The 27,476-nt window shown below is 38.3% G+C and overlaps 2 protein-coding genes across 4 annotated transcripts in view; one reads left to right on the top strand and one right to left on the bottom strand.

Annotated features, from left to right (window-relative positions):
* CCDC42 (coiled-coil domain containing 42) overlaps positions 1 to 27,476 on the top strand; it is a 176,405-nt gene that overhangs the window by 31,812 nt on the left and 117,117 nt on the right. The gene's annotated exons all lie outside the window — the stretch shown is intronic.
* Positions 1 to 27,476, bottom strand: part of MYH10 (myosin heavy chain 10) — a 100,607-nt gene that overhangs the window by 17,567 nt on the left and 55,564 nt on the right. For all 3 annotated transcript variants that reach the window (XM_080367433.1, XM_080367435.1, XM_080367434.1), the window contains 19 exons: positions 24,038 to 24,130; positions 20,071 to 20,134; positions 18,337 to 18,435; positions 17,236 to 17,379; positions 16,837 to 16,932; positions 14,357 to 14,475; positions 13,827 to 13,979; positions 13,277 to 13,450; positions 11,371 to 11,544; positions 9,486 to 9,600; positions 5,739 to 5,932; positions 5,490 to 5,611; positions 5,096 to 5,165; positions 4,839 to 4,999; positions 4,126 to 4,234; positions 3,912 to 4,043; positions 3,139 to 3,345; positions 2,225 to 2,362; positions 1,496 to 1,619 (listed from right to left, as the gene is read on the bottom strand). In XM_080367433.1, the coding sequence (XP_080223559.1) occupies positions 1,496 to 1,619; positions 2,225 to 2,362; positions 3,139 to 3,345; positions 3,912 to 4,043; positions 4,126 to 4,234; positions 4,839 to 4,999; positions 5,096 to 5,165; positions 5,490 to 5,611; positions 5,739 to 5,932; positions 9,486 to 9,600; positions 11,371 to 11,544; positions 13,277 to 13,450; positions 13,827 to 13,979; positions 14,357 to 14,475; positions 16,837 to 16,932; positions 17,236 to 17,379; positions 18,337 to 18,435; positions 20,071 to 20,134; positions 24,038 to 24,130 (2,488 nt within the window). The remainder of the gene's footprint in view (positions 1 to 1,495; positions 1,620 to 2,224; positions 2,363 to 3,138; positions 3,346 to 3,911; positions 4,044 to 4,125; positions 4,235 to 4,838; positions 5,000 to 5,095; positions 5,166 to 5,489; positions 5,612 to 5,738; positions 5,933 to 9,485; positions 9,601 to 11,370; positions 11,545 to 13,276; positions 13,451 to 13,826; positions 13,980 to 14,356; positions 14,476 to 16,836; positions 16,933 to 17,235; positions 17,380 to 18,336; positions 18,436 to 20,070; positions 20,135 to 24,037; positions 24,131 to 27,476) is intronic.

Raw genomic sequence — 27,476 nt, 5'->3', positions numbered from 1 at the left:
AGGAACATTTTGCTTAGCATAGCATTAGCACAATGCTAAATGCATTAGCATAAACTTACTACACTTGTTCAATACTTTGTGGGCTCTCAGTGCAGAGATTTTTCTCACATCCTTTCCAAGCCTGCTGCTGGATCAGGACATCATCTCCCACATGGAATGGGAGCCATGTTCAAGAATCACCTCTTGGAGCCACCCAGGGCTATTTGGGATTTTCCAATCTAAACCAATACTTTTTTCTTAACAGTCCCTCGTTCAATAAAAAAAATAGCACTTTTCCCTCTGTTTTTTTACATTATATTCCTGGTAAGTGACAGTTAGAACAAAGTAATGACCCAATTTTGTAACTGTGAAAGTTCATAGTAAACTGAATTAGATTTTTTTTTTCCAAGTATCAATGCCCAGAAGTGCCAAGACACTAGCAGAGAGGCCTTAATGGCTTCTTGAATCATCTCCAAGACTAAGTATCATTTTACTGTGCTTTACTAGCCAAGAAATTGCATGCCTTGTGTTTAAGCTTTAATTTCCATTTCTAAGGTCATTAGTCTTGGAACGGTACCATAACCAAACACATCTGTCAAGTATCTTCAGAGAGACTAGTCCCAATTTAAGCACACAACTCCTGAAGCATTATTTTCCAGTGAGTAAAGATTACTTATGCCCACCTTAAGGTCTCTGAATACGATTTTTAAAGAAAAGGTACATCAATCACCTACTATCTCTATTAGGTCAATACCTTCCTGTACAGATTAAACTTTGGTATTCTTCCATAAGCACATCGGTTTTAAAATATGTAGTGAGACAGGCCATAAGTGAAAAAACTATTTCCAAATTAGGGCACAGAGAGCAACTCAGCCTTGTATTTTGCAGCTGTGACTTGCTAGTTTATTAGTGTTGTGCAACAGCTCTTTACAGCCATCAGTAATTGTTAAAAAAAAGACACAAAATCAAGAAAGGTTATATAGAGAGCTAGTTTAGACTGTGACAACAGGCAAAACAGTCAGAAATAAATGGCCAAAGTAATGGAACCATTTTAGATAAACAAAACATTAAGACAATCAAAACAATTCAGATTTGCTTATTCAAAAAATATTGGAAGCCTAATGAATGCCTAATAACATTCTTCCAGAAATATTTGTTCTAATGTGTTATTATAGAAAAGCATAGCAACTTCCCAAGAGACAGATGTTCTACCTTGTTACCAGGGGATGCCTGCAACAACATGAATTTCTGGGTGTGTCTATAAATGAAATGGGTTTTCAAAAATGAAAACCTAACAAGTTAAACATGAGAAAGACTAAGCAGCCAGATGCAACAAGTCTTGCAAGTGACACAAATTTCTTTCAAGATTAAGATAAAAATAACAGCTATTAAGGTATCTACATATAAGGTTACACTTCGCAGTCTGGACCAGATACTGCATACATCATAATAAGTGATTCATTCCTTTCTAGCATGATGTCCAAGCTGTTAATAGGCAAATGTAGTAAGAACAAACCTTCCAAATCAGTGATCATCATTTCTTGCTTGTTCTTGAGTTTGGCCAAGTTTTTAGCCTTTTCTTCTTCTTCAGCCAGCTGAGAAGTACATTCGGCAATTCGATCCTCCATCAGCTTCTTTTCCTAGTTAGGAGAAAGGGGAGAAAGAGTAACTTCTAAAACACAATTTGAAAAGTCTCTAAGCAGCACAAGTAACTGAATATATAAAATCCATATACAGGTCTCATGCAGCACATATATATATTTATATGTATATACACACACACACACACATATATATATATAAAATACAGATTTTATGTCAAGTGACTGACCTGTCAATATTAAGAATCAATTGGAATAGCATAGAAGCACAAACATTTGTTTTCCATGAAAGTGAGACTTGGACTTTAACAGACGGGAGGCCTGCTTTTAGGACAGCATTTGCTGTATGCTTTTGGAAATCTGTTTGCAAAGAACAATGGTAGCTATGATAAACACTGTTTCCAGCTCTTGGATTTGTAAGATTCATGAAACTGGAAAGAATACATAACAAATACCTCCCTCTTTTGAAGGTCAGTTCAGAAGCGTCTCTAAGTGTCTCAGCTTCAACCTGTTCAAACCCCACACATCTTCAGGCACAAACTTTATAGATAATGTAACAGCAGTCTCAAATGTTTTGAGAGCTATCACTTGGCACTACTACTATTACTTATGTACAGAATCTCCACCATGCATACTGGTCTCACCTTCAAAAATTTGGAATTTTGGTCCTCCAACAGTAGGATCTCTTCCTCCATCTTCTTGATCTTAGCTTCAGCTGTCACTTTTTCAAGCTGCAACTTCTGTCGAGCTCCCTCCTCCTCATCAAGCTGTTCCTCTAGGTCCTGGGAAGAAAAGCAATTTCATCCATGCATTTTCCAGGTTACTCATATGTTAATTTATTTTTTTTTTAACTTGGTGACAAAGATGCATTATTTCGAAAAGCCACCTGCTCTAACACTAAAAATGCCTTTGCTTTGTTAGATTCATTTATACTATCGATGATCTGGTAATGAAATTAAGGGCCATGTGATACACATGGAATTTTATGCTCCATATTTCACCTTTGGCTGAAATATGCTGTCTCGGAAACATACACTCACTTCAGAGCCTTTCACCTTCCTAACTCTGAACATAAAATAAAATGTTTATTTTATGGCTACTTAATGACAACCAAATCAGATCAGGCTTTATGCGTACTGCATCTGAACGGGGTACCTGGTGTAGAAGTGCAAGTGCCTAAGAAGAGACACCACAGGAGACAGATCTCCTGATTTCAGTACGAATCTAGACATCAGTATTACAGCTGACATGGGTCAGATACTGGCACAAATAGCTAGATACGACTAGAAAAGCAATAATGTATTGTGCTTCTATTCATTCATGGTTTTAAATAAGATATTCAGCCACACATTAAAGGACACTTATTAAAAGGCATCAAGAGCTGTGAGATGTGGGGTTTGTTTCCCCTTCAAGTACCTGGAATATTTTGAAAGACAGATAAGTTCAGGTATCCCCTTTTTCAAGATACCCATTATTCAAAAGGAAGTACATAAACCATCTGATTTTCACCAAAAAAACCCAAATAACCTGGGGGAGATGAAGTTATCTTAAAGCATACCTGAATATGGCCCTGCATTTTCTTTTTCTCATTCTGCAATATTTGGTTTCTTTCCTCTTCCTCTTCGACTCTGGACTCCAAATCATGGAGAATTTCTTCCAACTCTTGTTTTTTGGCGGCCAAGCGAGCCCTCATCTCCTCAGCTTCTGCAAAGAGCTCTGTCTCTGCCTGTAGCTGCTCTGCAAGAATGTTCTTCTCTTCTAGAAGCTGTAAATATACCAGAAAGGTAGGAAAGTAGTAAAAATGACACTTCCAAGTCCCTCATGAGCGGTTATACATGACAACTACAAACACCAAGTTCTGCTCCAATTCTTGACTCCTTGGTCAACATTCAAAACCAAAGACTTTTAGCAGAGGGCTTTACCAGCAGCCCAGATACCAGGTTTTGCAATAGGGCTACAGCAATATTCACTCACTTGTCCCTCCAGTTTAAAGTAACAAATCCCACTGCACCTACTCCACCTGCCCTGTTCTACCAGCAGAAAAAGATCCCTACCTGAAATTATGTCTGAAAAGGAAAAACGACACTGCTACTGAAACTCTTCTGTCAACTAGGAAATGCCAAAAAGAAGTTTAGTTTTGTTAACATGGTGTTTCCCGGAGGAATGGCTCATGCCATCTCTTCCTATTCCATATTTAACTGAGTGTGAAAGGAGTTAGCTTGCCTGATTCTCAGTGCTTTTGCTCACAAGTGTCTCCCCAGCATCACTCTCTCACATGGGATATAGTGAAATTCACATTCTGGATATCAAAAGCTGATCTTCAGCACAAACCTGTTGATGTTTCCTTTCCATTTCCTCAAGTTCTGCCTCCACTTTTGTCTGTTTTTCTTTCACCTTCATCAGCTCCTCATCCTTGGCTTGAAGTTCTTCTTCTTGCCGAGTGACTTGAAGAAGAGGCTTCACCTGCAAAGATTTGAAATGAACAAGTAAGAACCTGCACTCACCTACTTACAAAAGCCAAAGGAAGTCACAGAATACAACGAACCTTTGTGAAGACTCTCCACCACTGCCAGTGCCTAAGCTTTAAATATGCAGCGCAATTCCTCTGCAGGATTTTCAGCGCACTCAGCTGCTGTTGTTTCTTTGCAAAGGCCCTGAAGACAGAAAGAGCAAAACCTTTCCTGTTAAATACGGCTGATCATCTGTCTGTGTTAATTTTTAGTTTACCCAATCCTAGAACACTTGCAGACCATGAACAGGCTTATTTTTTAGTTTCAGTGAATACACTGATTTATGAGCACTCATTCCTTATACAAAGAGGCAGAGCAAGGGCTGGATTCACCATCTTCAAAACAACAATTATAAATGCTATTTGTTCTTACTCTTAACAGACTTCTACTTAACAAGATAAAATCAGGATGGGTTAGCTGCTGAACTGTCCTTTAATTTCAAAAAAGAGGCTTTCCAGAGTACCTCTAAGAATCTCCAGTAGAGGAGAGATTTTTTTGCAACCACTTGCTATACCGTAAACAGCTGCATTTTCACAAAGGCAAGATTAAGGAAAGGAGATAGTGTTAAGGAATGAAGGTGCAAATTCTTATTAGGCAAAAATTCACTAATACCCAGGACACAACTACAGTTTATCAGGCAACACAGTTTTAAGAAAATCTCTCCTGAAATGGAAGTTTTAATGCATAGCTCCCAACCAAAGAGGCTTAAAATGACCACAAGAAGATCAAATCAATAAAGCACACATACTTCCTAGCTAGGTATCCTCTACAGACCGCCTGAAAGAAGATGATAATGTCTGTGATCTTCAGATCTCGTTCTTCTTCTAAGTGTGCCAAGACACCAGCTCGGAAAAAGATCTTGCTCTGTCCAATTCTGTATAAGTTGGGGTCCAGCTCTAAGGCTCTGATCTAAATGGACAGGCAAGCACATTGTTACTTCAAGAAAAGGATAATTTTTGTTTCAAATTTTCAATATTTTTAAAATGTTTAGGTATAAACACTTACCATACGCTCACAGGCTTGCTTACCATCCATAAAACCTTTTGGAATTGCATTGGGAGTAAGGATCTCATACCTTTAAGTCAAATGAAAAAACACTTTACATTCAACAATAAGCCACATTATTATAAGCTCATAAAGCTATAGTCACCTAGTGCACAGCTAAGGAATTTCTCCAGAAAGTTTCTCCAGCAGTCTGTTTTAGATTGTTTCCCCTTCCCTCTTGTCTTTAGAATACACTTGTAGTATTTAACTGCTTCAAGTTCAAGCCACTCAAAGACCTCACACATGGTATTGGATTTTCTTCCAGTTGGCTTGGGGGAGGGGGCGAGGGGTGTCTTCAATTATTTAACAAGGAACTTTATGCCATAAAAACTCAAAAGACTGCTCTTGTTGTTACCTCTGTCTAAATTCCTGGAACACTATCCTGTTTGGAAATCCTTGTCGACAAATCCTTATTCCTTCCAAAACACCATTGCAACGAAGCTGATCTAGAACCAGATGTGGATCCAATTTTCCAGCCTGGATTAAAAAAAAAAAAAAAAAAGTAGTGATTTTTAGTCCTTTAATTTGTAGTAATCAAAAATTGCAGTTTAAGTTTTTCCTGCTAATGAAGAGAAAGAATTAGAGGAGCGTGTGTAGTACATACCCTCTTTTCGTGATTTGGAATGATGCAGCGAACAAAATTGGGATTAGTGTTTCGGAGCGTTGCCATCAGCTTGGTAAGAGATTCTTTATACAGTTGGCCAACAGTACGAAACATGCCCTTCTTGGTCTTGTATGCAGAACCAAAAGCTGTCTCTGTTATTCCAGTGACCTGATCCAGACCCACAATACGATCCACTGGGAAGGACAAGAAAAAATAATTAAGTGGGCTTTTAATATTTGTCAGGTATAAAGACAGGCAAAAAGAGGAGCAATAGTGCAGCAGCAGAAGCTTTGCGGAACAAATGACAGAAGATGCCATCGGTTGGCAAGGCAGTCAGCATGTACTAGGGACGCTGTGCAGAAGCAGTGGAACAAAAGCCACAAACTTATACAGCAGGGTAGTGTAGCTTTAGTAGGTACAGACTGAAATATCCAGCTCTTTACTTGCAGTTCTACATGACTAGCAAAGCCCTTTTCTTCATTGTAAGTCAACTTCAAGAGATAGGAAGCTGCCTGGAAACTCGGAATTGTTTGATTTTTTTTACAATGCAAAATATTTCTAAGTCGAACGTTTGCAATTGGACACCTGTGCATATAACGCAGCGTCACTTATGATAATTATATAGATTAAATCTGAGTTCTGTTGAATGTTCAAAAGTGTTTTGAAAGCATAAAAATTTACAGAAGAGTTGGAAATAATGTTATTTCAGTGATGAGGGAAAAAAAAAAGGCATCTGCCAGACTTCTGCTAGTCTGCTACTTTGAAGAATTCCTCCAAGTTTTATACAAAACTGAAAGGACCTCTCTAGCCAAAAGACATGCTTCAAAACAGGAAAACTGCACATCAAAGTGCTTCAAAGCTGACATAAACCATCAGAATAGAGATTATTTTTTTCTTTGATTTTTTGAACATTTTGGGTAAGGATCTCTATGATTTCTTCTTCAGAAGCACAAATTAGAAATCTGACTGCTGTTATTAAAACCTTTTAGGCCAAAACCATGAATGTGATTCCATGTGCATGTCAACAATTATTTAAACAACTCAAAAAATACACAGGTGGCTTAACACCTTAATAATTAGTCGGCACTTCTTAGTACTGAGCAAATACACAACATACGTTGGTTCTCCATGAAATCCAAGCTAGCCAGCCAGAAATAAGCAACTATATGTAGCTACCATTTATATTTTGTGATGTTATCTTCAAATTCATTCAAACCAAAGCAGAGGGAATTATGCTTTGCTACCAGAATTAGTTTTGTATATGACAAATAAGTAACATTTTATTTCATTCTTGTACTCAACTGGTTTTCAAAGGACTATGAAAAAAAAAAAAAGGAAAATTAAAAGCAGAAAAATACAGGGCAACAAGTTTGAATAATCACTTCTAGGTCTTCCATGTAGTATAAAGCAGAGCCCAGATCCTCCACAGTTTTGAACAAAAGAATTTAAGAGGCTTATTAAAATTAGAAGAGTAAGTAGGTGGTAAGCTGTTCATAAGAACATATCCCAAATATTAAAGCAGAATTCAGTTCTACACCAGAAATGGGATAGAAATTAGCAATCAGTCTTACAAAAGATGAACATAACAGCTTGTAAATAATAGAAACATGCACCGACCTGACACCACTAATGACTGGACAACATTCAACTTTGTTTGGCCAAGTACTTTTAAAAATTTTTTAAATATATCAGATAATTGTGCATCTTTTGTTTTGCTCCTCTCTGTCCTCCAGCTGTAAGCTGGTTATTGATGTTTCAAAGAGGATTATTAAAGTTATATGTAAGCTTTCCCTATAGGTTAAGAGCAGTCATTGAACAGCAGGACTGGACAATCATACATTGGCTAAAGCCTCTGAATGCAAGCCCTCTAGTAATTACTTCAGGAAACACCACTAGCTTCCTCAGGTATGTGATGTATCATGAGTAGTGGGAGATACCCAAGCAAAGATCAAAACTTCAAAGGCACAACCTTCACAAACACACAGACTCGGGGAGAGCAATACAAGAAGGATGAAGAAGAGGCTGGATAAAATATCTAAAGCATCTACAAAAAGATATTCCAAATAAGTGGATTAGTTGATTTTTCAATAAGTAAAAAAACATGTGCAGCCTCTGCAAAGGGATATATTACAATTAAGAGGTTTTTAAAGAACAGAACAATTCCCACAAGTCTGGAAGAAGTTTGTTTCACTTACTACCCCCACACTACAACTGCAGCACTTATCCTGATACTTCAATACATTCCTCAGCTCTCCTCCCCAAAAATATATCCACGTTCTAAAGTGTTCCAGAGTTTTGTCAATGTTGGACTGCAGAAAGAAGCTTGATAGTGTTACAAAGCTTATGCATTCTCTCAAATGCTTGGAGATACCAGGATTATCACTTAAGAAGCAATTCTATATCTCAACATGGAACTAGGAAGCAACAAACCTTTTTACCTGCAATGCTTAAATGCAATGCATAAAATAGAGATGTTATATGTATGCAGCAGCAACTGAATAGGTATGCACTCAAGAGACCATTTGCCTTGTGGAGGTATACCTAAGTTTAGCATGAAATGAAAAAGTTCATGCAAGCCTACGAGCAAAAATGGTTTTCCTGTAGATACAACAGCCCTGCCTTTAGTAGGCCTACTGTTTTTACATCCATTCACCTGGTGGATCATGAAGACCAGTAATATTGTCATAGAAACAGGCTCTCTGAATATTCTGAATCTCTAAGGCAGAGAAACAGCAAAAACAGAAAGACAGAAGAGCAGATACACAAGACACTTCAGTTAGTATACAGAACAGGTTTATCAATTGCAAACAGACTTAACTGTGCTACAAAAGCAATTAGGCCACAACATATTACATGCACATTTCAATTATCTGTGGAAGCAGGTTTTGAATATTTGGACCAAAACACTTTTGCTTCTGTGCGTGTACTCAAAAGGAAAGAAGCAGATCCCCAACCAAAAAGTTCCTTATATATTCAATAAAACTGCTCTCTGTAGCTGAACCAAGTAAGAGGGAAACTCGGTATTAACCTACAGCACCATCTATATAACAAGCTTAATTTCATCCTTGAATAAGAAACTACAAGATTTATTTACTGTGGCATGTAGGTATGTGATGTTAAAAACTACAACAGAAAAGTCCCTGCTAAGTATTTATTTGGCTATTTCTGCTTTTTAGAGTATTTTGGTAGAAATGTTGAAAAATACTTTAAGCTGTTTAGCTAGTTTACTTGCACAAGTGTACGCTTAAAATAAGAATATATTGCATTTGATTTTAATATGCAATATCTAAGCACTAGTATGGCTGTTAATTAATTTTATTTTAGGAGATGCAGATTTCCAGGCTATCACCCACCACTGCACATGAAACAACTATGCTGGTGCTCACAAAAGACAACATTTTATTAACAGCAAGAACCACTACAGCTGTTTACATTCAGGACTTCACTGCAGCAAGTTCAACTAAGAGTTTTGGACAATATTCTACATGAAATTTGACACAGGGTAACAAGTAAGTGAATATCAGTTCAAATAATGAACATGGGAAGCTGCTACTCAGAAATGGTACATGTGCAAGGGACCACAGGTGCAACCCAGCTTCCTTGTACTTTCAGTGCTAAACAATAAAGAAAATGTTGATATTTACAACGTAGAGGTGGAGGGTGAGGAGGGAACAAGCACAAGAAAACCCGAACTCATCCAGCAAGGTAAAATCGCTAACAACTTGTTAGCAGAGTATGATCTCTTACCATCCTTCCAAAGCTCTGCAACAAATTTATCGGAAGACTGGTGCAAGAGCGTAGCCACATTGTCATTCAGGGGGTCCATATTCTTCATCAACCACTCATCTGCCTTGTAGTCTACCTGTAAAGCAGCCAAGTTGCACATGATCAGATGGACTACCAGCTTTAGGTTTAAATTCAAAAGCACCAAAAAAAAAGCTTTCAGAATACTATAGTGATGTTTTCCTCCTATTTCCTTCTTGATACTTGCTTGGTGTGAGTTAGTTTGACTTGTTTTAAGGAGGCACAAGTGCCACGAAAAGTTATTATTCTTTCAAAAAAGTAAATGGGAGTTTTTCTTAAAAATTTTGCAATCTGTTTGCTTACTAATAGCTGGTATACATTTTCAGCCTAATGTTATTGCCGAAATAAGGCTTCACATTCACTGTGAAGATGTAAAAACAACTCTAGCGTAGATTCTAATTACTTTATCTAAATTACTAGAGAGTAAGTTAAGGATGTGCTGAAGCACGATTTTTTTTAATTTCACCATAGCAGTTATACTTAAACACCTTGTTCTACAAAGAAAACAAGCAAAGCTTTTATCGTGAAAGAACCAGTTCTGTGGTTTGCAGTTAAAATATTGCTCAGCAGTTGAAAACTCAATGTTACTAACACGGGATTCATCCCAACCCCAAAAGAGAGCCCTAAAATTCCCCAAGTCCAACAAAACCTCTATATAGACTAGCAAGTTTTTGCTTCAACCAAACTGAAAGTTTTCTATTTTTAAATAAGGGCTTTGGAAGGAAAGCCACAGTTAAAGGCTTCCAGCACCCAAAACCAAATCAGATCATTATCTTAGTAATTGCATAAAAAATGCACTTTTACAAATAATTATAGTTTTAAAGGAATACACATTCTGATCAAAAACTGAAAAATGCCTTCTGTCAGAGGAAAATATGCAATGCCACTATTCCAGAAATCCCCACTCAGTTTGGCAGAAGTAAATCGTCCTTCAGAACACCTACTTCCTAGCAGTCAGGCACAAAGCTGTTTTACTTCATTTTGATTACCTAAAAGTAACCTACTGTTAACTGCAGTAACAGTGATGATTTCATTATTTCTGAATTAACTGTTGTAAATATTGATACAATAAAACGTATTAATATCTTTAGTTCACTTTTTGCTACAATTACCCAGTACCCACATCAACAAATAAATAACAACAAACCATTAGTACTTTAAATGAAAATTAAAGGATAGTTCTTAATCATTCACACAGCCTGTTTCTTCTAAATATCAGGACAAAACCTGGTACTAGGATTAAGTTTTAACTCCTTATGAAACTAATTACATAGCATGGCCCTATAGAATAGACCTGGTGATCACAAAGGATCCACAAAACACAAGAATTGTAGTTATTTCATGGGCCTGTTCACAATGCACCTGAGCTCTGTCCCCTTTAGCGGGAGACTGAACAATTAAACTAACAGTAGAAATGAAAAGGCATCAGCTTACCTACAAAATGTGATAAACAGAAAGTCTTACGTGAACCAAGGAGATAAAAGTGAAGATGGCACACTGACACAGCCCTGCTTCAAGCACTACTACCAACTTGGAAACACTGGTATTCAGAAAAGATTCCTTAAAATAGAGTCCTGAAAAAACCCTCACCTGTAAGACCTGACAACAAAATTAAAGGAAACTGAAATACTTGCTTAATTTGATGTTAATTTATATTTTTCAGTTCTGCCTGTTGGGTAACAAGTTCCATCAGAGCTCTCCTGAACATGTTCAACAAAATTAAACAAGGTCAGCCTCCTGCACAAGTATCTCTAAATTTGATAGCTATACTGCTTAGTACTTTCCCAAAAGCAACATTTCTAATCAAGTATTTAACATTTAACCTTACCTTCCCTGCATAGTGAATAATGCAGAAGTCTGCTTTGTCCTTTAGCTGTCTTGGCTTTTGGAACTTGGAGTGGGTTCCTTGTTCTTGGACCAATTTTTCCACAAATGTCTTGTCAGTAGCTTTAGGGAACCAGCATTCTTCATCCAGTAATGCTAACACACCAGGAGGATTTGCCTGAAATTCAGTTGGATTTAATTCCTGTTAATATTTAATATATCTATTTTTAAGAAATTATTATTTAAAGCACAGCATTGAATGCCATAGTAAGTTATCTAAACTGATTCCAATTTGATTTAAATTAAAAGCTGTGGGGGAGTCCAGGTCAATGAAGGACATTATGACTGGTTCCAACCAATTCATTCCAATGTATACAGAGCCAGACACGACAGACCTGATCTAGTGCTGCCTACAGCCTTGCTTTGAGCAGGGACTGGAATAGATGACCCCCACAAATATTTCTGTGACATGTACGTACACAACAGTTCATCCACATTTGCACAGTAGTTAATGTCATGCTTTAGTGTGGGCTAAACTCAAGAAAACGATCCCTCTCAGCCACTCAATCCTACTGTGGCAGCCACTGAGCCTCCCCTTGCTCAGCCCTGTGTTGATACGCAGCAGCATCCAAAGATTCAGCAGGCTTAACCTGAGGAGCCAGCATAGTTTCATATACTCCCTCTCTTTCCATATAATTTAAGCATTTCGTTTCAAGGTCTGTTTATTCTTTAAGTGAAGTAGGGAACAACCAATGTCTGTATTTTACAGCTGTAGAATTGTTTGACAGGATCATTTCCCTCAGAGAAGACACTGATGTACACAGGAAAGCGATGGAAAAAACAAGGTTTATAATGATTTATACTTCAAAAGTTTCTAGTGAATGTAAAGTTTACACATTTGAAGAGAGGTATTTCTATGTGTCTGCTACATGGCATCATATTTACAGCACAATTATGAAGATAATGGCAGTTGCTTTAAAGAAAAAAAAAATCAAGTAAGTTGATGCATTTCAGGATATTCACCTAAATATCAGCATGCTGAAAGCATCCACACTTAGCCCCTGAGGTTTTTTGGCAGAGATTTTTACCTTCCAAGAAGGCATAACTTTCTAAGTTATACACGCAAAGTGCAAACCTTTAATAACTCAAGCAAGATTGCCCTTTCCCTACTCTAAAGAAAAACAAGAACACAGCTCATGAGCTTTTCTGCTCTTCAGGACACACAGCATCGTTGGCAGCTTACGTGCATTCTAGAATACACACATGAAAATTTAGAGAGTAGTAACCACAACGCTCAAGGTTTAATTTAAAAGGCCATAAAATGATTTTGACAGCATAGTTCTGAGGTGTGAAGAAAGGTAACTTTCAGGAATGATGATCTTTCATCTCCTGCACCAGGGCCTCCTGCTTTGAAGCCCTCTTAGCTTCCAGACACTAAGCAACCAGAGGAATATGTTAAAAGCAGAGCGACTAAAACAACCCTTAAGATACTGTTTTCCTATTTGCAAGGCAGATTTATGGGGAAAATTCTACTCTAAAGGAAGTTTCGGGAATTTTGCTATTGATCTCAAACAAAAAAAAAAAAAAAAGTCCACTGTAAGTCTTGTAAAGCTTTCTAACTGAGCCACAATGGCATGGTTTAATATGAAAGTGACAGGATTAAAGACACATCATTAGTACTAGGGGGAAAAAAGTATAAAAATAGTAGCTTCATGTCTTTAGCTCAGTGTTCTACCCTAAAGTCTGGGCAAACTCCTGTAAGGATAAATCCTTTTACTAATACACACTATTTTAGACTTTGGACTTCAGCATTCAAATTAATTCACTTTTTGTGACAATATGCAGACAGTAAAGAAAAACTCAGAAGTCTAACCTCTTCTCCTTAGAGCATTATTAATGCACAGACTTACAGGTCTTTCGATTAAGTCAATGCAGGGCTGCAGATCCAGTCCAAAGTCAATGAAATTCCACTCTATACCCTCTCGTTGGTACTCCTCTTGCTCCAGGATAAACATCGTGTGGTTAAATAACTGCTGAAGCTTCTCATTCGTGTAGTTAATGCAGAGTTGCTCAAAGGAGTTCAACTACAAGAATAACATTAGCAAGCAAGAATAAATCAGCAACAGAATTTGTCACATATCTGAAAGTCAAAAATTTGACCTTACAAGGCAATTCTCCAAAACTCTGTAACGTTCAAATACAATGTAAACAAGATTGAAAAATGCATTACACAAATCTCTTATGTTCCTTGTTATATATAATTAAACTTACACATAGTAGAAAATACCATCACGTATAAAAACTTATTTAGATTGAAGCATAACTTTTTGGCACTGTAATTTAGGGTTTTCTAAGTGTTGCATGCTGCAAAAGAAAACCCTCCTGCAGCCTTGCATGAAGTGTCTCTACAGTTAGTCCTGAGCACACATTAAAAATCTGATTAGCAGTGTTTTGAAGTACCTCAAAGATTTCAAATCCAGCAATATCCAGAATTCCAATAAAAGACGCTCCCTGTCGTTTGGTCCTGTCCAAAGCTTTATTAATGCGGTGAACAAGCCAGCGGAAGAGACGTTCATAGGTGGCCTTTGCCAAAGCTTCCACTGCAAAGTCTGCCTGAAAATCCAAACAGAAAAAATTATTTACCCTGGAGAAAGTCATCAAAAGAACACAGAGACGGATGTTATCACAAATAAGTAACAGAAGTTAATGGACTTAATAGCACTGAGGAATGAAAATAAGCAGTAGACACAATACATAGTTTGATTAATGTTATGAAAATTTGTTTTTTAACCTGTTCCATAAAAAAAAAGCTCTCTGTGTGTCTGATACGTACAACAATGACATTGAAGGATGGACCCAGCAGAAGGTCAAGGAAAGGGCAAGGTTTCCTTAAACAAAGCCAGTGGCAGTACACAATCCCAATTTTCTTTATTAAGAGCCAATCAGGATGATACACAGTTTCACTTCACCTTTAAAGCACCAAAACTTACTTGTTCTTTGGTCTGGGCTTTCTGAACGTAGTCTCTACCAACTTTGATGCGCGGTGTCAGTATGGCCCGGGTGAACTCCATTACATTCATTCCCAGTAGATGGCAGAGTTTCTGTGCGACTGGAGATCAAAATAAATGGAAGCACTTAAATCCTCCACAGCGGCTAGCAACACGGGTGAAACAAGCTACTGACAAAGGCTGTCATGTGCCAGCTTAAAAATTGAACTGCCATTCAAAACAGCAGTTAGGAGATGCACTTCTGTCCTGTGGATAGACTGACCCTATCACACAGCTCGTGTCTGCAGGGCCTCCGGCCCAAGGCTGATGGAAGCCTCTGCAGAAGCACAACGCTGAATTTCCTTAGGGGAGTGCAGAAAACACTAGATCTCATGAAACTGCAGGGAGATCACGTAAGAGTCCATAGCCCATGTACAAGTGCTCATTTTGTTACTTTAAAAGGGAGCTTTCATTCTCTCATCTCCAGAAAAAAAACCAAACAAAACACAGTATGGGCACATCACACACCAAACTCCATCATACTGAAGGCTGCTTAAAATCTGCTTCAATTTAGGCAGGTATGCCAGTGTAACGCTTCCATTACAGACTGTATCAAAATATGTTGTGGATTTTTAATGTTTTATATAGAATAACAATGCAAACACCAGCACACTTCTTTAAACAGCATGAACTCTCCTGGTGTCATGCTCATTATTTGAAATAACATGTTACCCACACCATCATTACGTATTCTTGCTGCATCAATCCCCTTTTCTAAATCAGTTTTCCAGTAGGTTAGGTGTTTATGATTCCATACTTCTAAAAATGAAAGTGACGCTAAAGGTATTTTTAGGTCTGGGTAAGTGCTGCCCTTTAGCAGGAAGCCCTCCACACTATCCAGTACGTACTTTAACCCCTTATCTTTGTAATCTGACAGCTTCCCTTTTTTACTGTCAAAATGAAAAAAGCTATTTTTTCAAATCAGCATTGGAAAAATAGATTTTATACCAATGTATAAGAACTTCCTCTGCATTTATGATTCTTTTTCGGCTGGTATTCAATACACCACTGCTAGCTCCTAATGGTGAGATTCTCTGTCTGGACATATATTCATTAGAAGCATTCATGAATCAACACACAACTTTATCAGTAAAATCAGGGTAGCATCACAAACGGAGCACTCCCTTCACTTCAGATACATAAAGGCGCATTTCTGTGCTTTAAGTATAAAAACACATATCAGCACATCTGACAACACTTACAACTGTAAGCTTTAAGTAGCAAGTGCTGTCAGGATCTTTAAAAAAGAAAAACCAGAAGCAAACAAACAACAACTTGAAAATATTAAGTAGCCATGAGCATCAGCTTGGTAGTGTGGTGTAACGGATACTATACTATGGTTTTTAAAGAAGGAGAGGGTCTAAAAAACAATGGTAATACAACAAAAATCAAGATATCCAGGAAGTAAGAATCATTTGTATCTTTCTACATCACATCTTCTAAACAGACAATGACTCAGTTGAGTTGTCTAAGCTGGTACTAGAAACCCCAAAAAATAATCCTTCAGCCAACCTTTTTTCCTCCCCTCACTGCAAAACTCAGTGGCAACTGCCAGCCAAATGCCAAGTCAATGGCTATTGATCTTTAACCCACACCTGCTTGCTGGAGCACTGCAGGCAGCCGGCCACCACCCTCAGAAATGGCAAGTCTTGGACATTGCAAGCACCCTACACACACAGCAATGTAGGACAGTTAACGAGACGCAGACAAGAATCTGAGTTGTGCATGTGCGGCAGGTCCTGTGAATGGTGGTTTTTACTGCTCTTTCCACCGATGCCAATTCTCAAAGCCAACTTTCCATAAGAGCATTTAAAAGGCTGGCACTGAAGTACTCCGTTAAAAACCTGCAATTTGCTTCAGCAGCTATTTCATTTTGTGAAGAAATATACTCCTCAAAATGCTGATTGCACTGCAGGTACTAACTGATAAATTAAATCTCAGTCACACCACCATCCCACTTCAGAAATCAGATTTTTCCAAATACAGCATTCTTATGTTCAGCCATTTCGCTATGGAAGTTGTGCTTGCCTCCAGGGCTCTTATCATTGGCAAGAAAACTGCTGTCAAGAACCAAAGAAAACAAACCAATTTAAGCATGCACTTTTTCCTAGTGCTTAAGTCTTTGTAGATAGCAATAAACAAGGCTACAACTGAAATATTTATTCAAAGTCTACAAGCAATGCAAACACCATAAATTCTGTTGAAGGATCCTTAAATTTGTCTGCATTATGAGAATGGATTAGGAGAGTTTTAATAATTGCCTGTTGGCTACACCGCAACAGTCATGGCCTCTTTTTGGCACAGAATGCTGTCAAGGAAGCTCAGAAGACTGCTCAGAACTTTTAAAGATATGCACTGAACAAATGGCAGGAAGAAAACTACAGCACAGGTTAAAGGAAGCCATGCAAATGTGACCAGCTTACCAGTATTCTCTGGCATAGAAGCCTGATCGGTGTTTCTCTCCTTCTTAAAGGAAATATTTCCAAATTGTAGCACTGAAGACACCACTTTCAGCATTGCTGTGTTAACAAATGACATATGCAACAGTTTAATTGAAGACTGATCAGCTTAATAAATTCTTTTTCTGTTACTTGTGTCACGTCACTTTCAAATTCAGCGTACAAGTTTAGAAAGGAAATAAAGTTTGTACCGTACTTTGGGGGCAAATGGCTTTAAAAACTCTAGCTCATGTTAAGCAAACACTTGCTGCAGGCTGTCAAAGACACTGAAGCAACGTTAAATCTGGTGACATTAAGTTAGCAAATGCGTGTGCACAAGAGAAAAAAGTATACTTGAAAAATCCAAAAGACTCAGTAACTTACACAAGATCTCATCGTGTGAAAATCCCATGATATGCATGGCTTCCATAGTCTCCTGAAAGTTATCCTTGTCTTGTTGCCCAGGAATGGGGATGTAACCATTAGATAAAAATCTGTAATTGTTAAATCCTTCAAGCAGCAAGTCAGCTGTATTGGGGGGAAGGGAAAGAGACAGAAAAATAAACTAAAGAAATGCTGTTCACACCTGTACTCTGTTCTCACTAAATGCACAAACTATGCTTTACGAAACCCATCCATCAAATATGGCTACAAGCCATTATACGCCAGCTTCTGAAACTGTAAAAATATGAGCGTGTCTTAGAGGCTGAAGTCAGATTCCCAGAATCTCTATCTCTAGCAACCTACATTAGCTCTTCAATGTATTATGTAAACGGAACGTTAACCGACTTAGATCTAGCGAAATCTCAAATCCCTATCTGCGATATCCTAAAAGAAGTATCCCCATTGAAAAGTAACAGAAACAGGCAGAAATGGAGTTAGGTATTGATGATTACCACGTGAAAGAAGCTAAACACCAGTTCATCTACAGGAGGAAAAAAAGTAGATCAATTCTCTGAAGCCTGTACCTTCATATAATTTCACTTATCACAACCTAACAGAAATTCCCAGTTACTAAGGGCTGGGGGGAGGCAGGAAGAGTAGAAGATAACCAACACAGGACTGCAACAGCTGAAGAAAGCCACAGGATTTCATTATGTTTTGGTAAAATGGCTGTTTTTCTGCTCAGCTTGAAGGCACAGTCCAGGATAGATACGGCTGTCACTGCTGACCAGGTTCGTTATTTATCAGCTGGGAGCCCTGTAGTTTCAGTCCAGTGATTCCCAGCCAGAGACTGCCCAAACTGCACTTTGTCACGTAGGAGCCGTTTGCTTAAAATGCATCAGTTGCTTGACAGCATGCTTGATAAAACACAGAAGTTATTTCAAACTAAAGCCACCTGGCGTTCCATTCTTCTTTCAAAACTCACTGTTTCAAGACCAAAGAATAAAGACCAACGAGTAGTTCAAACACAACTGTGTTAACACTGAAATAACAAACAGCACACAGAAGCAAGAAGTTTACAAAATGAGACTCTCAACTTACACTTCAGGTGTTCTCCTGCTCCTGCTAGTAGTTGATAGAAGATATGAAATGTCCGCTCATCTTTAGCCTGACGAACAGCGCGAGACTTTTCCAACAAGTCTGATTATAAGTAGTCAAGGATCTTCTACAATGTTTGGTTAAAAATGTCCAATGCAAACAAAACTTTCAAAGCAGGCTTTAAGATCAAACACAAATGTAATAGCAATGACAGGACTATGTGCAATATGACCTCTCAGTAACTTTAAATAAGAGAGTTAAAATTCAGACTGGTAGAAACCCATTTTTAATTTCAGCAACCTTATTTCTTGGATGTTGACTGCATTTCCCTGCTACATGCAGCTGACAATTGTCTGCAATGGATCAGCTGAAGTTCAAGTGAGCGGGGGAGCTGGCCATTCTTTCTCAATCACCGCTTCTATTAAGGTCATAGCCGAACTCTTAACACCAAAAACCCTGCAAGTCCTCAACTCAAAGTACTTTATCATCTAAAGTGCATTTGCCATTTCTTTCAAGTAATGCATTTTTACATACAATCTGCACTGCCTTTAAACAGCTCCCAAATTCAATTTGTGCAGCAGATAGTGTCTAATAAGCTGCCACAAGCTGTAATGTTATTAAGTTTTACAATATGGAATATCAAGAAATAAAAACAAATGTGGGGCAGGGACTTAATGACAGAGGTTACAAGGGTGACTTCTTGTGATGAAGAAAAAAAATTCCCCAAGAGTTAATTCCTGCTGTTTTCACAAAGCTCTAGGCAAAACAACTCCTATAAACTTCTGCAAAAGCAAAAACTGCCTTCATTCCTGTGCTGTACTGAATGAAAAAATCATTTATCGTCAACGCATATTTTGAATAACTATAGATCTTTCCCAGCCTTATTGGGAAATTATCTTTTGTGACAGTTCCAAACATTCAATGCACTTAAAATTAAGCAGTTGCTCTCATAGCAACAGAATGAAAGTTTAACTGCAGCATTATGATTAACACTCACATGATACTGGTTACTAAGGCTTCTTCCGATTTCATAATGTTATGATCACCCTCTTGCTACTCCCCCAGAAAAAAAGGATAAACAAACTAAAGAGTTACATACACATTTTTAGTAAAAAGAAAACAACTTTAGAGAAGGGCTTTCAGTGCAAATATTTTTACTTGTTCTTAAACCGTAAGAGAAAATGAACCTTAAAGATAAAACTGAATTAGGCTTCAGTATTAATTCCTAATAGATCTCATATTATTGAGCCCACGCTGGTATCTGGGAGGCCTAAGAAAACAGAAGGTGCCCCAGCACTTCCAGCTCTATCACTTTATAAGGAGCATCACCTCCTTCCAGGCAGAGGCTGCTCCCGCAGTGCTGATGAGAGCAAAATCAAGCTTTTGGCAAAATACAGTAGTTCAGCTGCTGATTAGGAAGGCAGGTTTTTTTCTATAAATGCTCATAAAGCAAGCACATTTTAAATGGTTTCTCTATTTAACATACCCTGGGTTTAAGTCTGAAAACCCAGCAGGCTTCAGAGAGCTAAATTTTTTGAGTATCCCATTTTAAGCATGAGGAAGCACACTGATTTTGTGATATTTGATCAGCTATTTTGAAACAAAGGAAGAGATGGATGATGTCAAAGGAATGCAGGAATGTGGTAACCTTTCACTGCATTCCAATGAATTAGAGGGTTAAAAGCAAAACAATTGGGAAACCTGCATTTTACAGTGATGTGGCACGAAGGAGGATACATGTCTCAATGTTGGCCCCAACGATATAACCAGTAACATCAAAGTTAATCCTAATGAACTTGCCCTGCAAAGAAAAGAGATTTTTTTGTAATTACTAAACTTTTTTAAGACAACAATGCTGTCTGTATAAAAACATAATCCGACTTGCATTTGTGTAACAAGCATTTCACATAAGTTCAAATGAAATCTTTTCCCTTCAATGCGCTCAGCCATCATTTCAATAGAACACGTTACACTGCACACAAATACTTTCTAAAGATTAAAAAACTAGTATTCGAGTTATGCTTGTAATCCAGACTTACCAAAACCTTTTCTGAAAGTGTAGCTCAATTTCTCACATTGACCAAACATGCTGTCTGAGGTTGAAAGCACCAGTGGGATGTGAAGGGCGCATATTTCTATAGGAAACTTATTGGTGCCTAAAGGTGCTTTATCTGCAGCAATCCTGAATCTCAGTGTGCTGCCCACCCCAGACCACCACACTTCTACTTCCATTTCCAAAACCAGGACGGCTGCTATCTACAGGGCTTCTCTCTTCTAACAGCTGGTAAAGAAAGGACTGAGAAACACCATATATCCGTTTCTTCCACATTACCTCCTTTTCTCTGCAAAGGACCAAATAAAGATCACACTTCTCATACGTAGAGCAGCTCTTGGAAAGAAAGTGGTTGCAAGTGGACATATTATACCAGCTTTAAGTCGCATCAGTTCCCCAATCTGATCTGTCACTTGGCCTCAAACGTTCCCATCAGAACAACAGGCTCTGGCATGGAGTTGGACCATTCTTAACAGCACCATTACTGTATTTCAGGTTTGTGCTCACAAAACTGTTAGGTATTCCCTTGGTTGCAAACACATGAAGAAACCTGTGGGAATACCCCTTGACTACACGAGGCTCTCCATTTTCACTGCATCCAATTGCTACAGCCCTCTATCCTCATACCAACAGGTTTCAGAGATCAGGGAGCATCACAGCAGTTTGCTAACAACTGTCTGAACACTTCTGATGATGTTTGCACAAAGCTGCCTACTAATATCTTTTGCAGAGGTCTTCTGAAAGCGCTTTTACAATCAGTATCCAAATCCCCACTTAGCTCAAGTCTGACTAATTAGTGCTATTAGTATGTTCAACCAAATTTCTGTTTGACAGACCCATTCTATCTATTTTCATATTAAATATTTCAGTCTACAAGCTTGTAGAACATACGCACTCTAACAATGGCCCAACCTACAAAACGTGTATTGGGGGTTATACTGCCATGCTGCAGACTCACACCCATAAAAGTTGCTGCAATTATTTGAGCTATTGCAGCTGCTTATCAGAACACCCTACCCTCCCTGACTTCCCTGATAAAGCCCATGCATGTAAAAAAGATTTGTGTACACAAAGCCACCAAGTTTCTCCCCTCAGCCACACCAGTGAATCCAGAGAAAGGTACAACCTACCTACCAGCCTTACCTTGACTCTTACGTTTCAGAGCAAAGCAAAGCCAAGCTCCGTGACTGTGGTTGTACATCTTCAACTCAAAGTGATTTCTCCAAGTTTCAAGAAAACTGGTGGGATACTCTAAGTTAGCTTCAATGGTTACTCCCTACTGTTTAATCTGCAGTTTGGTTGGAAAGCCAATGGCACTAAAATGACTGTGCCAAGGCACAAGCTTGTTTTCAAGCATGCCTCGTCAGGGACCAGCACTTGAACTCGATATGAAGAAACAGAACACTAAGCTCAGCTTGTAACTGAAGCATTTGTACTTTTTGCTCAGTAACAACTCCAGAAAGCTGTAACTGTCGCAAAGAACAAACTGACCTGTTACTGAAATTCAGCCCATAGACTAGATATACAACACATGTGTCAGCACTAGCATGTCAAGAACGGCAGCTGACAACTTTTTATCTAGAACAGGTACCACCGAGCCTTCTTAGAATGACATGGCTCGAATCTGCCATGTTACATGTGAAAAAAAAATTATAAAGCATTACATAAGGTCTAGTCAGCGGCTTTGTCTGACACAATTCAGAACCACTTTACTCTGTTTCACCCTTTAAAGTTATGTAAATTCTGCTGTAAAGTTACCAGTTCCGTGAACAAAAATCATTGAGAGAAGATGCAGTCGTCATACGATCTGACACATCAGGAGAGGGGACACAGGCCCCCTTCACAATCCACCATCTTAAAAGCAAAATATTTATACATCCTTTTAAATAGCACTGACAAATCTTGCTATGAAATCTTTAATTTATCAGCTAGAGAACGTAGTGGTGGTCATTAGTAACTGAATTCAGTTTACACTATCATTATAGCACTAAGTATGTGGCTTTGTAAAAACCACATCAGAAGGAAGCATTTAGCTCTGCAATATGAACCCAGCAAGCCCACTCTCCTGTACACTGCAAACTAGAGACTACTTCCTGAAACACAAGAGAACACTGCTTCTGGTAGAAGAAAAAAGGAAAAAATCCATTTGACACCAGCCTTATTTCAGTCCTATCTGGTGTTATCAGCAAGTAGGGAACAGGCTGGCATCCTTATGCTGCATGGTGAAGACTGTCGAGCCTGTACGGACTGAACAACAGCACTTCTCACTTTGTGGGAGGATATATGTATATTTTAAAGTCAGGTTTTAAAATGGTTGTTACTAAAGATTATTTCTTCTGCATGGGATGACACCATCTGGAGTGCATTATACTTGCTCCTTTATAAAAATAGAGCTGGAGCCATCTGAGTGATTATGTTCATGATGGCAATGCAGACTTCAATATAATACAAACCAGATGCTAACATCTTTTAGGGAAAAAAGGATCCTCATTAAATTAGTACAGTCTTTGATGGATTCAAGACGTGTAACAAAGTAGAATTATTGCACAGTGAAACCTGTTGATACTATAAATCCTACACCCAACATATATAAGCATCAAGCAATATTGTAAATAATGTGGCTATAAAATTATCAAAGTTGCATTTCTACCATACTCTGCTCTCCCTTCTCGATTGCAAAAGCTAAGCGATTTAGTCATACAGTTTTCCAGAGTCCTTATCACTGGAGCTGAGTTCATACATTATAAATCCAAGCAACTGTTAAAACATCAAGGCAGCCAAGAAATCCTTCATTTGTTCTGTAAATTTTAGTTTTGCTCTTACAAGAAAGAAAAAAAAAAAAAAAAAAAGATTTAATACCTCCTATACAGTTTTAAAGTTGTACTAAAAACATCTTTCCCCTGAAACAGGAGATGGCTTTTTTTTTTTCCTTCAAAGGAAAGGAAGTTTTAAGAAGTGGTAAAGAGCTATTCACCCCAAGCTCCACCACTATTTTTAAAACAAATGGAACACATCAAAAGTGGTTATCTGCCACTGAAACGGTATGTGAACAGAAGGCACTGACCCAACAAAAACATTAACCAGCTACAAGAGAGCCCAACACCTTGAGAGTAATTCATACTGTCTTTTTTAATTTCCTTCAGTGAATCAGACAGAAGGATATGGAAATTTACAGAGGTTTTTATATGCAAGTTTTGTGCTTTTTTAAATGTTGAGGATGTTCTCTTTAAGCAATCAATTGATCAAGTCATAGCTATTGACAAGAAGGCTACATATAGATATAACCATGTTGATAACATACTCTTTCATACTTTATAGTAGTTCAGCAGTAATTTGTGCACACAAGCCACAGTTTAGCTCCATGGCATAGCTTTATTTGTTATACTATAAACACTATTGTCACACCATTCAAGGATGGTTGAAGTTAGCTACTAGATAAAATTAAAGCAAGTTTTGCCAAGAGCCAGTGAGGATTTATCTTCAGTGACCCCCACACAACATGGAAAGCACTGTAAGAGAACCCAAATATATAGAGAAAAGAGAACAAAGAAAGCTTCTAATAATAATTAGATAAATACCTTAAAAAAAAAGAATTTATTCATAAACAGTAATCCAGATTTACAAATTCTAAAGAGAAAAGAGAAAACTCACAAAGCGTGAGGAGTTGTCATTTTTCACTGTCTTTGCATTCCCAAAGGATTCCAGAATGGGATTCGCCTGAAGAAGCTGACGCTCCAGCTCCCCCTAAAAATCACACAAACAGAAAAATAAACAGACATAAGCACAATGCACATGCGATTAAGGGCTCCTACATTCTGCTCCTTCCTGACAGTCATTTTACCCAGGTTGTGGCAGTGATACCAACTTTTGAAGAGGGTTATTTTTCACCTTGCTTCTAAATCTGCTGATAGTCTCCTCCATCCAGTGAAGAATGTGGTTTAGTTTTTGTTGGTTTGTGGGGTTTTTGTCTTTTTTTTTAAGCGCACACGCACACACAAACAGAGCAGTGACTGAATAGGACTTACGGATGAAAATCATTGAACATGAAAAAAATTCACATTTAGGGCTAATGAAATTAGGCACAGACTTCTGAACGCTTAAGAGGAAACACTAATTTAACTGTTTAAAGATTTCAGTGCAAGGTTGTTTTTAAGCTTCCCGTTTAGTGATTTGACAATATAGCTACTTTAGAGTATCCATTTTCAAACTTAACTTTCAAATCAGTGAATACTCACTTTCAATTAGGCAGTCACATCATTGCAACATCTCTGACCTGAATGCACCTGAGAAGCATGCCAGAATGGCATAATGGGAACTGAGCGACATCAAATACAAAGATCATTTCTTAATTGCTCAATTCAACCAACATTGCTCAATGCATTTTTTTAAACATTTCTTTAAGTTCAAGCCAATGTATGTAGAAATCAAAGTACTTATCTTAAGGAAATTGCACAACAGCTTTTACAATTACTGCCCATGAGGAGGCCTGATAAGAAAAGTCTGTGCTGCTTCCATGAGCCCAGGAGGCACGTATGTACATAGGAAAATATGATCTTGTCTTCCTGCTCTGAAGGATGGTTTTAAAAGAAAAAAAAAAAAAAAAACCACAAAAAAATAAGAAAGTGAAGCTGTCTGGAATGTAGTCTCAAAAACTGACATTTGTGTTGATAAGCCTGCTTTTTCCAATTATTTATAGCATAGATTAATAAAGACCCCAGACTGAGCATCAAAGAATAGGAAATCTAAGTGTTTTAAGGCTTCCACGAGGTCAATTCTTACACAGGAATTTTTGAAATTCACTAGTTAACATCGAAAAGAGATTATTTGTATATTGAAATACATTTCAAGTCCTGGAAACGAATGGCTTCTTGTTCTTTAATGTGACCTCAAGTTATCTGCTCAAAACTTGTTTACTCCCAAATATATCCCCTTTGGGACTACATACTCTCTGAATTCTGAAATGCGTGAGTCTTAGCCCAGAGCACACTTAAAACACTCCTCAGACCGCAGCACCTATGTGCTATATGTTACGTCTGCCAATGTGACAGTCCTCAGGAGCACTTTTAAATTGATAAAAAAAAACCACAATTGGAGAAAAACTAGATGCCTGCTATAACCACTATATGCATGTCTGTGATTTATATTCTAAAAGTTTCCTATGTAAACACATCAGATAGTGGGAAAGCATCTGCTCACACCATTATGCCTGTTCCCCTCTCCCAACCACACTGTCAGCTCCTGCTAAGACACCAAGTATAAAATGAGAAGCTTGCTTACCATGGTGTACACAGCTTGACATAAACCACATTACGTATACTAAACGCAGCAAGCATGTCACAGCTTACATTTCAAATTCTAGCTATTCTGGAAAAGAAAGCACACCGACTTCAAAATTTGAGTCCTCCACAGAACTTTGCTGTGCCACTTGAAAGCATCTCACTGCAGGCACGCTTCATCCATGCTTTAAAGCGCTTCCGTGTACCACAACCGCAATTTGGCTTTGTGCAGAGGAACTTCTGCAATGCATTGTAAAGTAGTTTCACTCCAATTCTCCAACTGAATGCAAAAACTTCGTAGTAGCTCATTTTTACAATTATCTCTGAGGATGTGAAGAACACATTCAGTTGTGTCCTCAGATGTGGGTGAAAATGGTGAGAAGGAACCGGGTGCTCACAGCCTAGCCAGCCTCTGTGGTTTGCACTCACACGTAGACTTGTCATAGCCATCACTAAGAAACAGCAAGCCTCTCACACTATGTTAAGTGGCTTCTGATTTAGTAGATTTCAATTTAGATCAACTGCTTTACAGCCAAAAAACAATCCACTTTTTTTAGAAGTGTTCGGTGTTTTGGAAAGAGTGTAAGTTTGGCCTCTAGGCATATCTCCTGCATAGGCATCTAAACAGAACTTGGAAAAAGCAGTATTGCAGTATTGAGGGAAAAGTGAAATCATGCAATATTTCATGCAGGGCAACATTAAGACCAGGACAGATTATTGTCTCAGTTTCAGAAAAACCAGCATCCCAGTGATTCAGTTTGTTGTGAAGCCTGGGTGAGGCAGGGAAACTACATGCTACTCACATACAACAGGGATCCACTCTGTAGTTCAAGATGACATTGAAACAGAAATGTTAATGATTATGGTTTCTGCAATATCAACACTTCTGGATTAGCATGCTTCCACTGATATATTTAAAATGTTTGCCAACAAACGGTTTACTTCAACCCTGACACGTTAACTCTAAGCAAAGGGAGGGTTAAACTAAACACTGTTCCATCTATTTTTGGAACAGAGAAATATTTTAGTAAAAACCTTTAGAATTGACTGAGGTCTGCATGAAGGGAGGATTAAGTTAAATACTAAGAATGTCTGTAACTTCTGAAAATGAGACCATGGGCCCAGACACATGATTGGGTTACAGAGGTTTAACAAGTTACCACACACTAGCAAAGGCATCACAGCTGTCCATGTAATTTCTTTTTGCTTCCAATATGCCAGACTTAACGAAGTTTCTTTTATTATGTTCCTTTCCACTGCAGTTTAAGTTGCACTACTGTCAGCTTCCAGAAAAATGTAAGGGGAAGAATATAATCGGCTAAACTAACTCATGGTAGCCTCTTCAGTTACCAAGCCTTGGTTACACCATACAGAGCTGTTGCAAAGCTTTTTCTTTATTTAAAAGCTCACACCGACAACAAAGGCATCACTTACCATCTCAGGTTAGAGAGTGGAACACTTATCTTGCACAACATGTGGCAGCAATTGTTTATCTCTTTCCACAGGCCCATCCTCAACTTCCACCTAACCCTCCTCTTTACACTCCTTTACAAGCACACTCCATAGCACTGGAGTACTGCAACTCCTACTCTTACACAAGAAGGTAGTCTAGAACAGACCGGCGGCTGCTGCCCATGGGAAGAGAGGGATTAGGGGAGCAAGAGATGGGCAGCATTATCTGCATGGCAGCTCCAGCCAACCTAAGGAGTAAGAGCAGCTGAAGCTCAGAGGAGGAAACAGTGATTCAGGCAGCAACACTGAACAGGCATCACGTCGCTCACACCACTTATCCTAGAAAGTCAGGGGAAACACTT

Source organism: Falco punctatus (genome assembly GCF_963210335.1).
Source record: "Falco punctatus genome assembly, chromosome: 1".
Taxonomy (NCBI): Eukaryota; Metazoa; Chordata; class Aves; order Falconiformes; family Falconidae; genus Falco; species Falco punctatus.
Note: the sequence above shows the minus strand (reverse complement) of the source record. Positions and strands in the feature narration are given on the sequence as shown.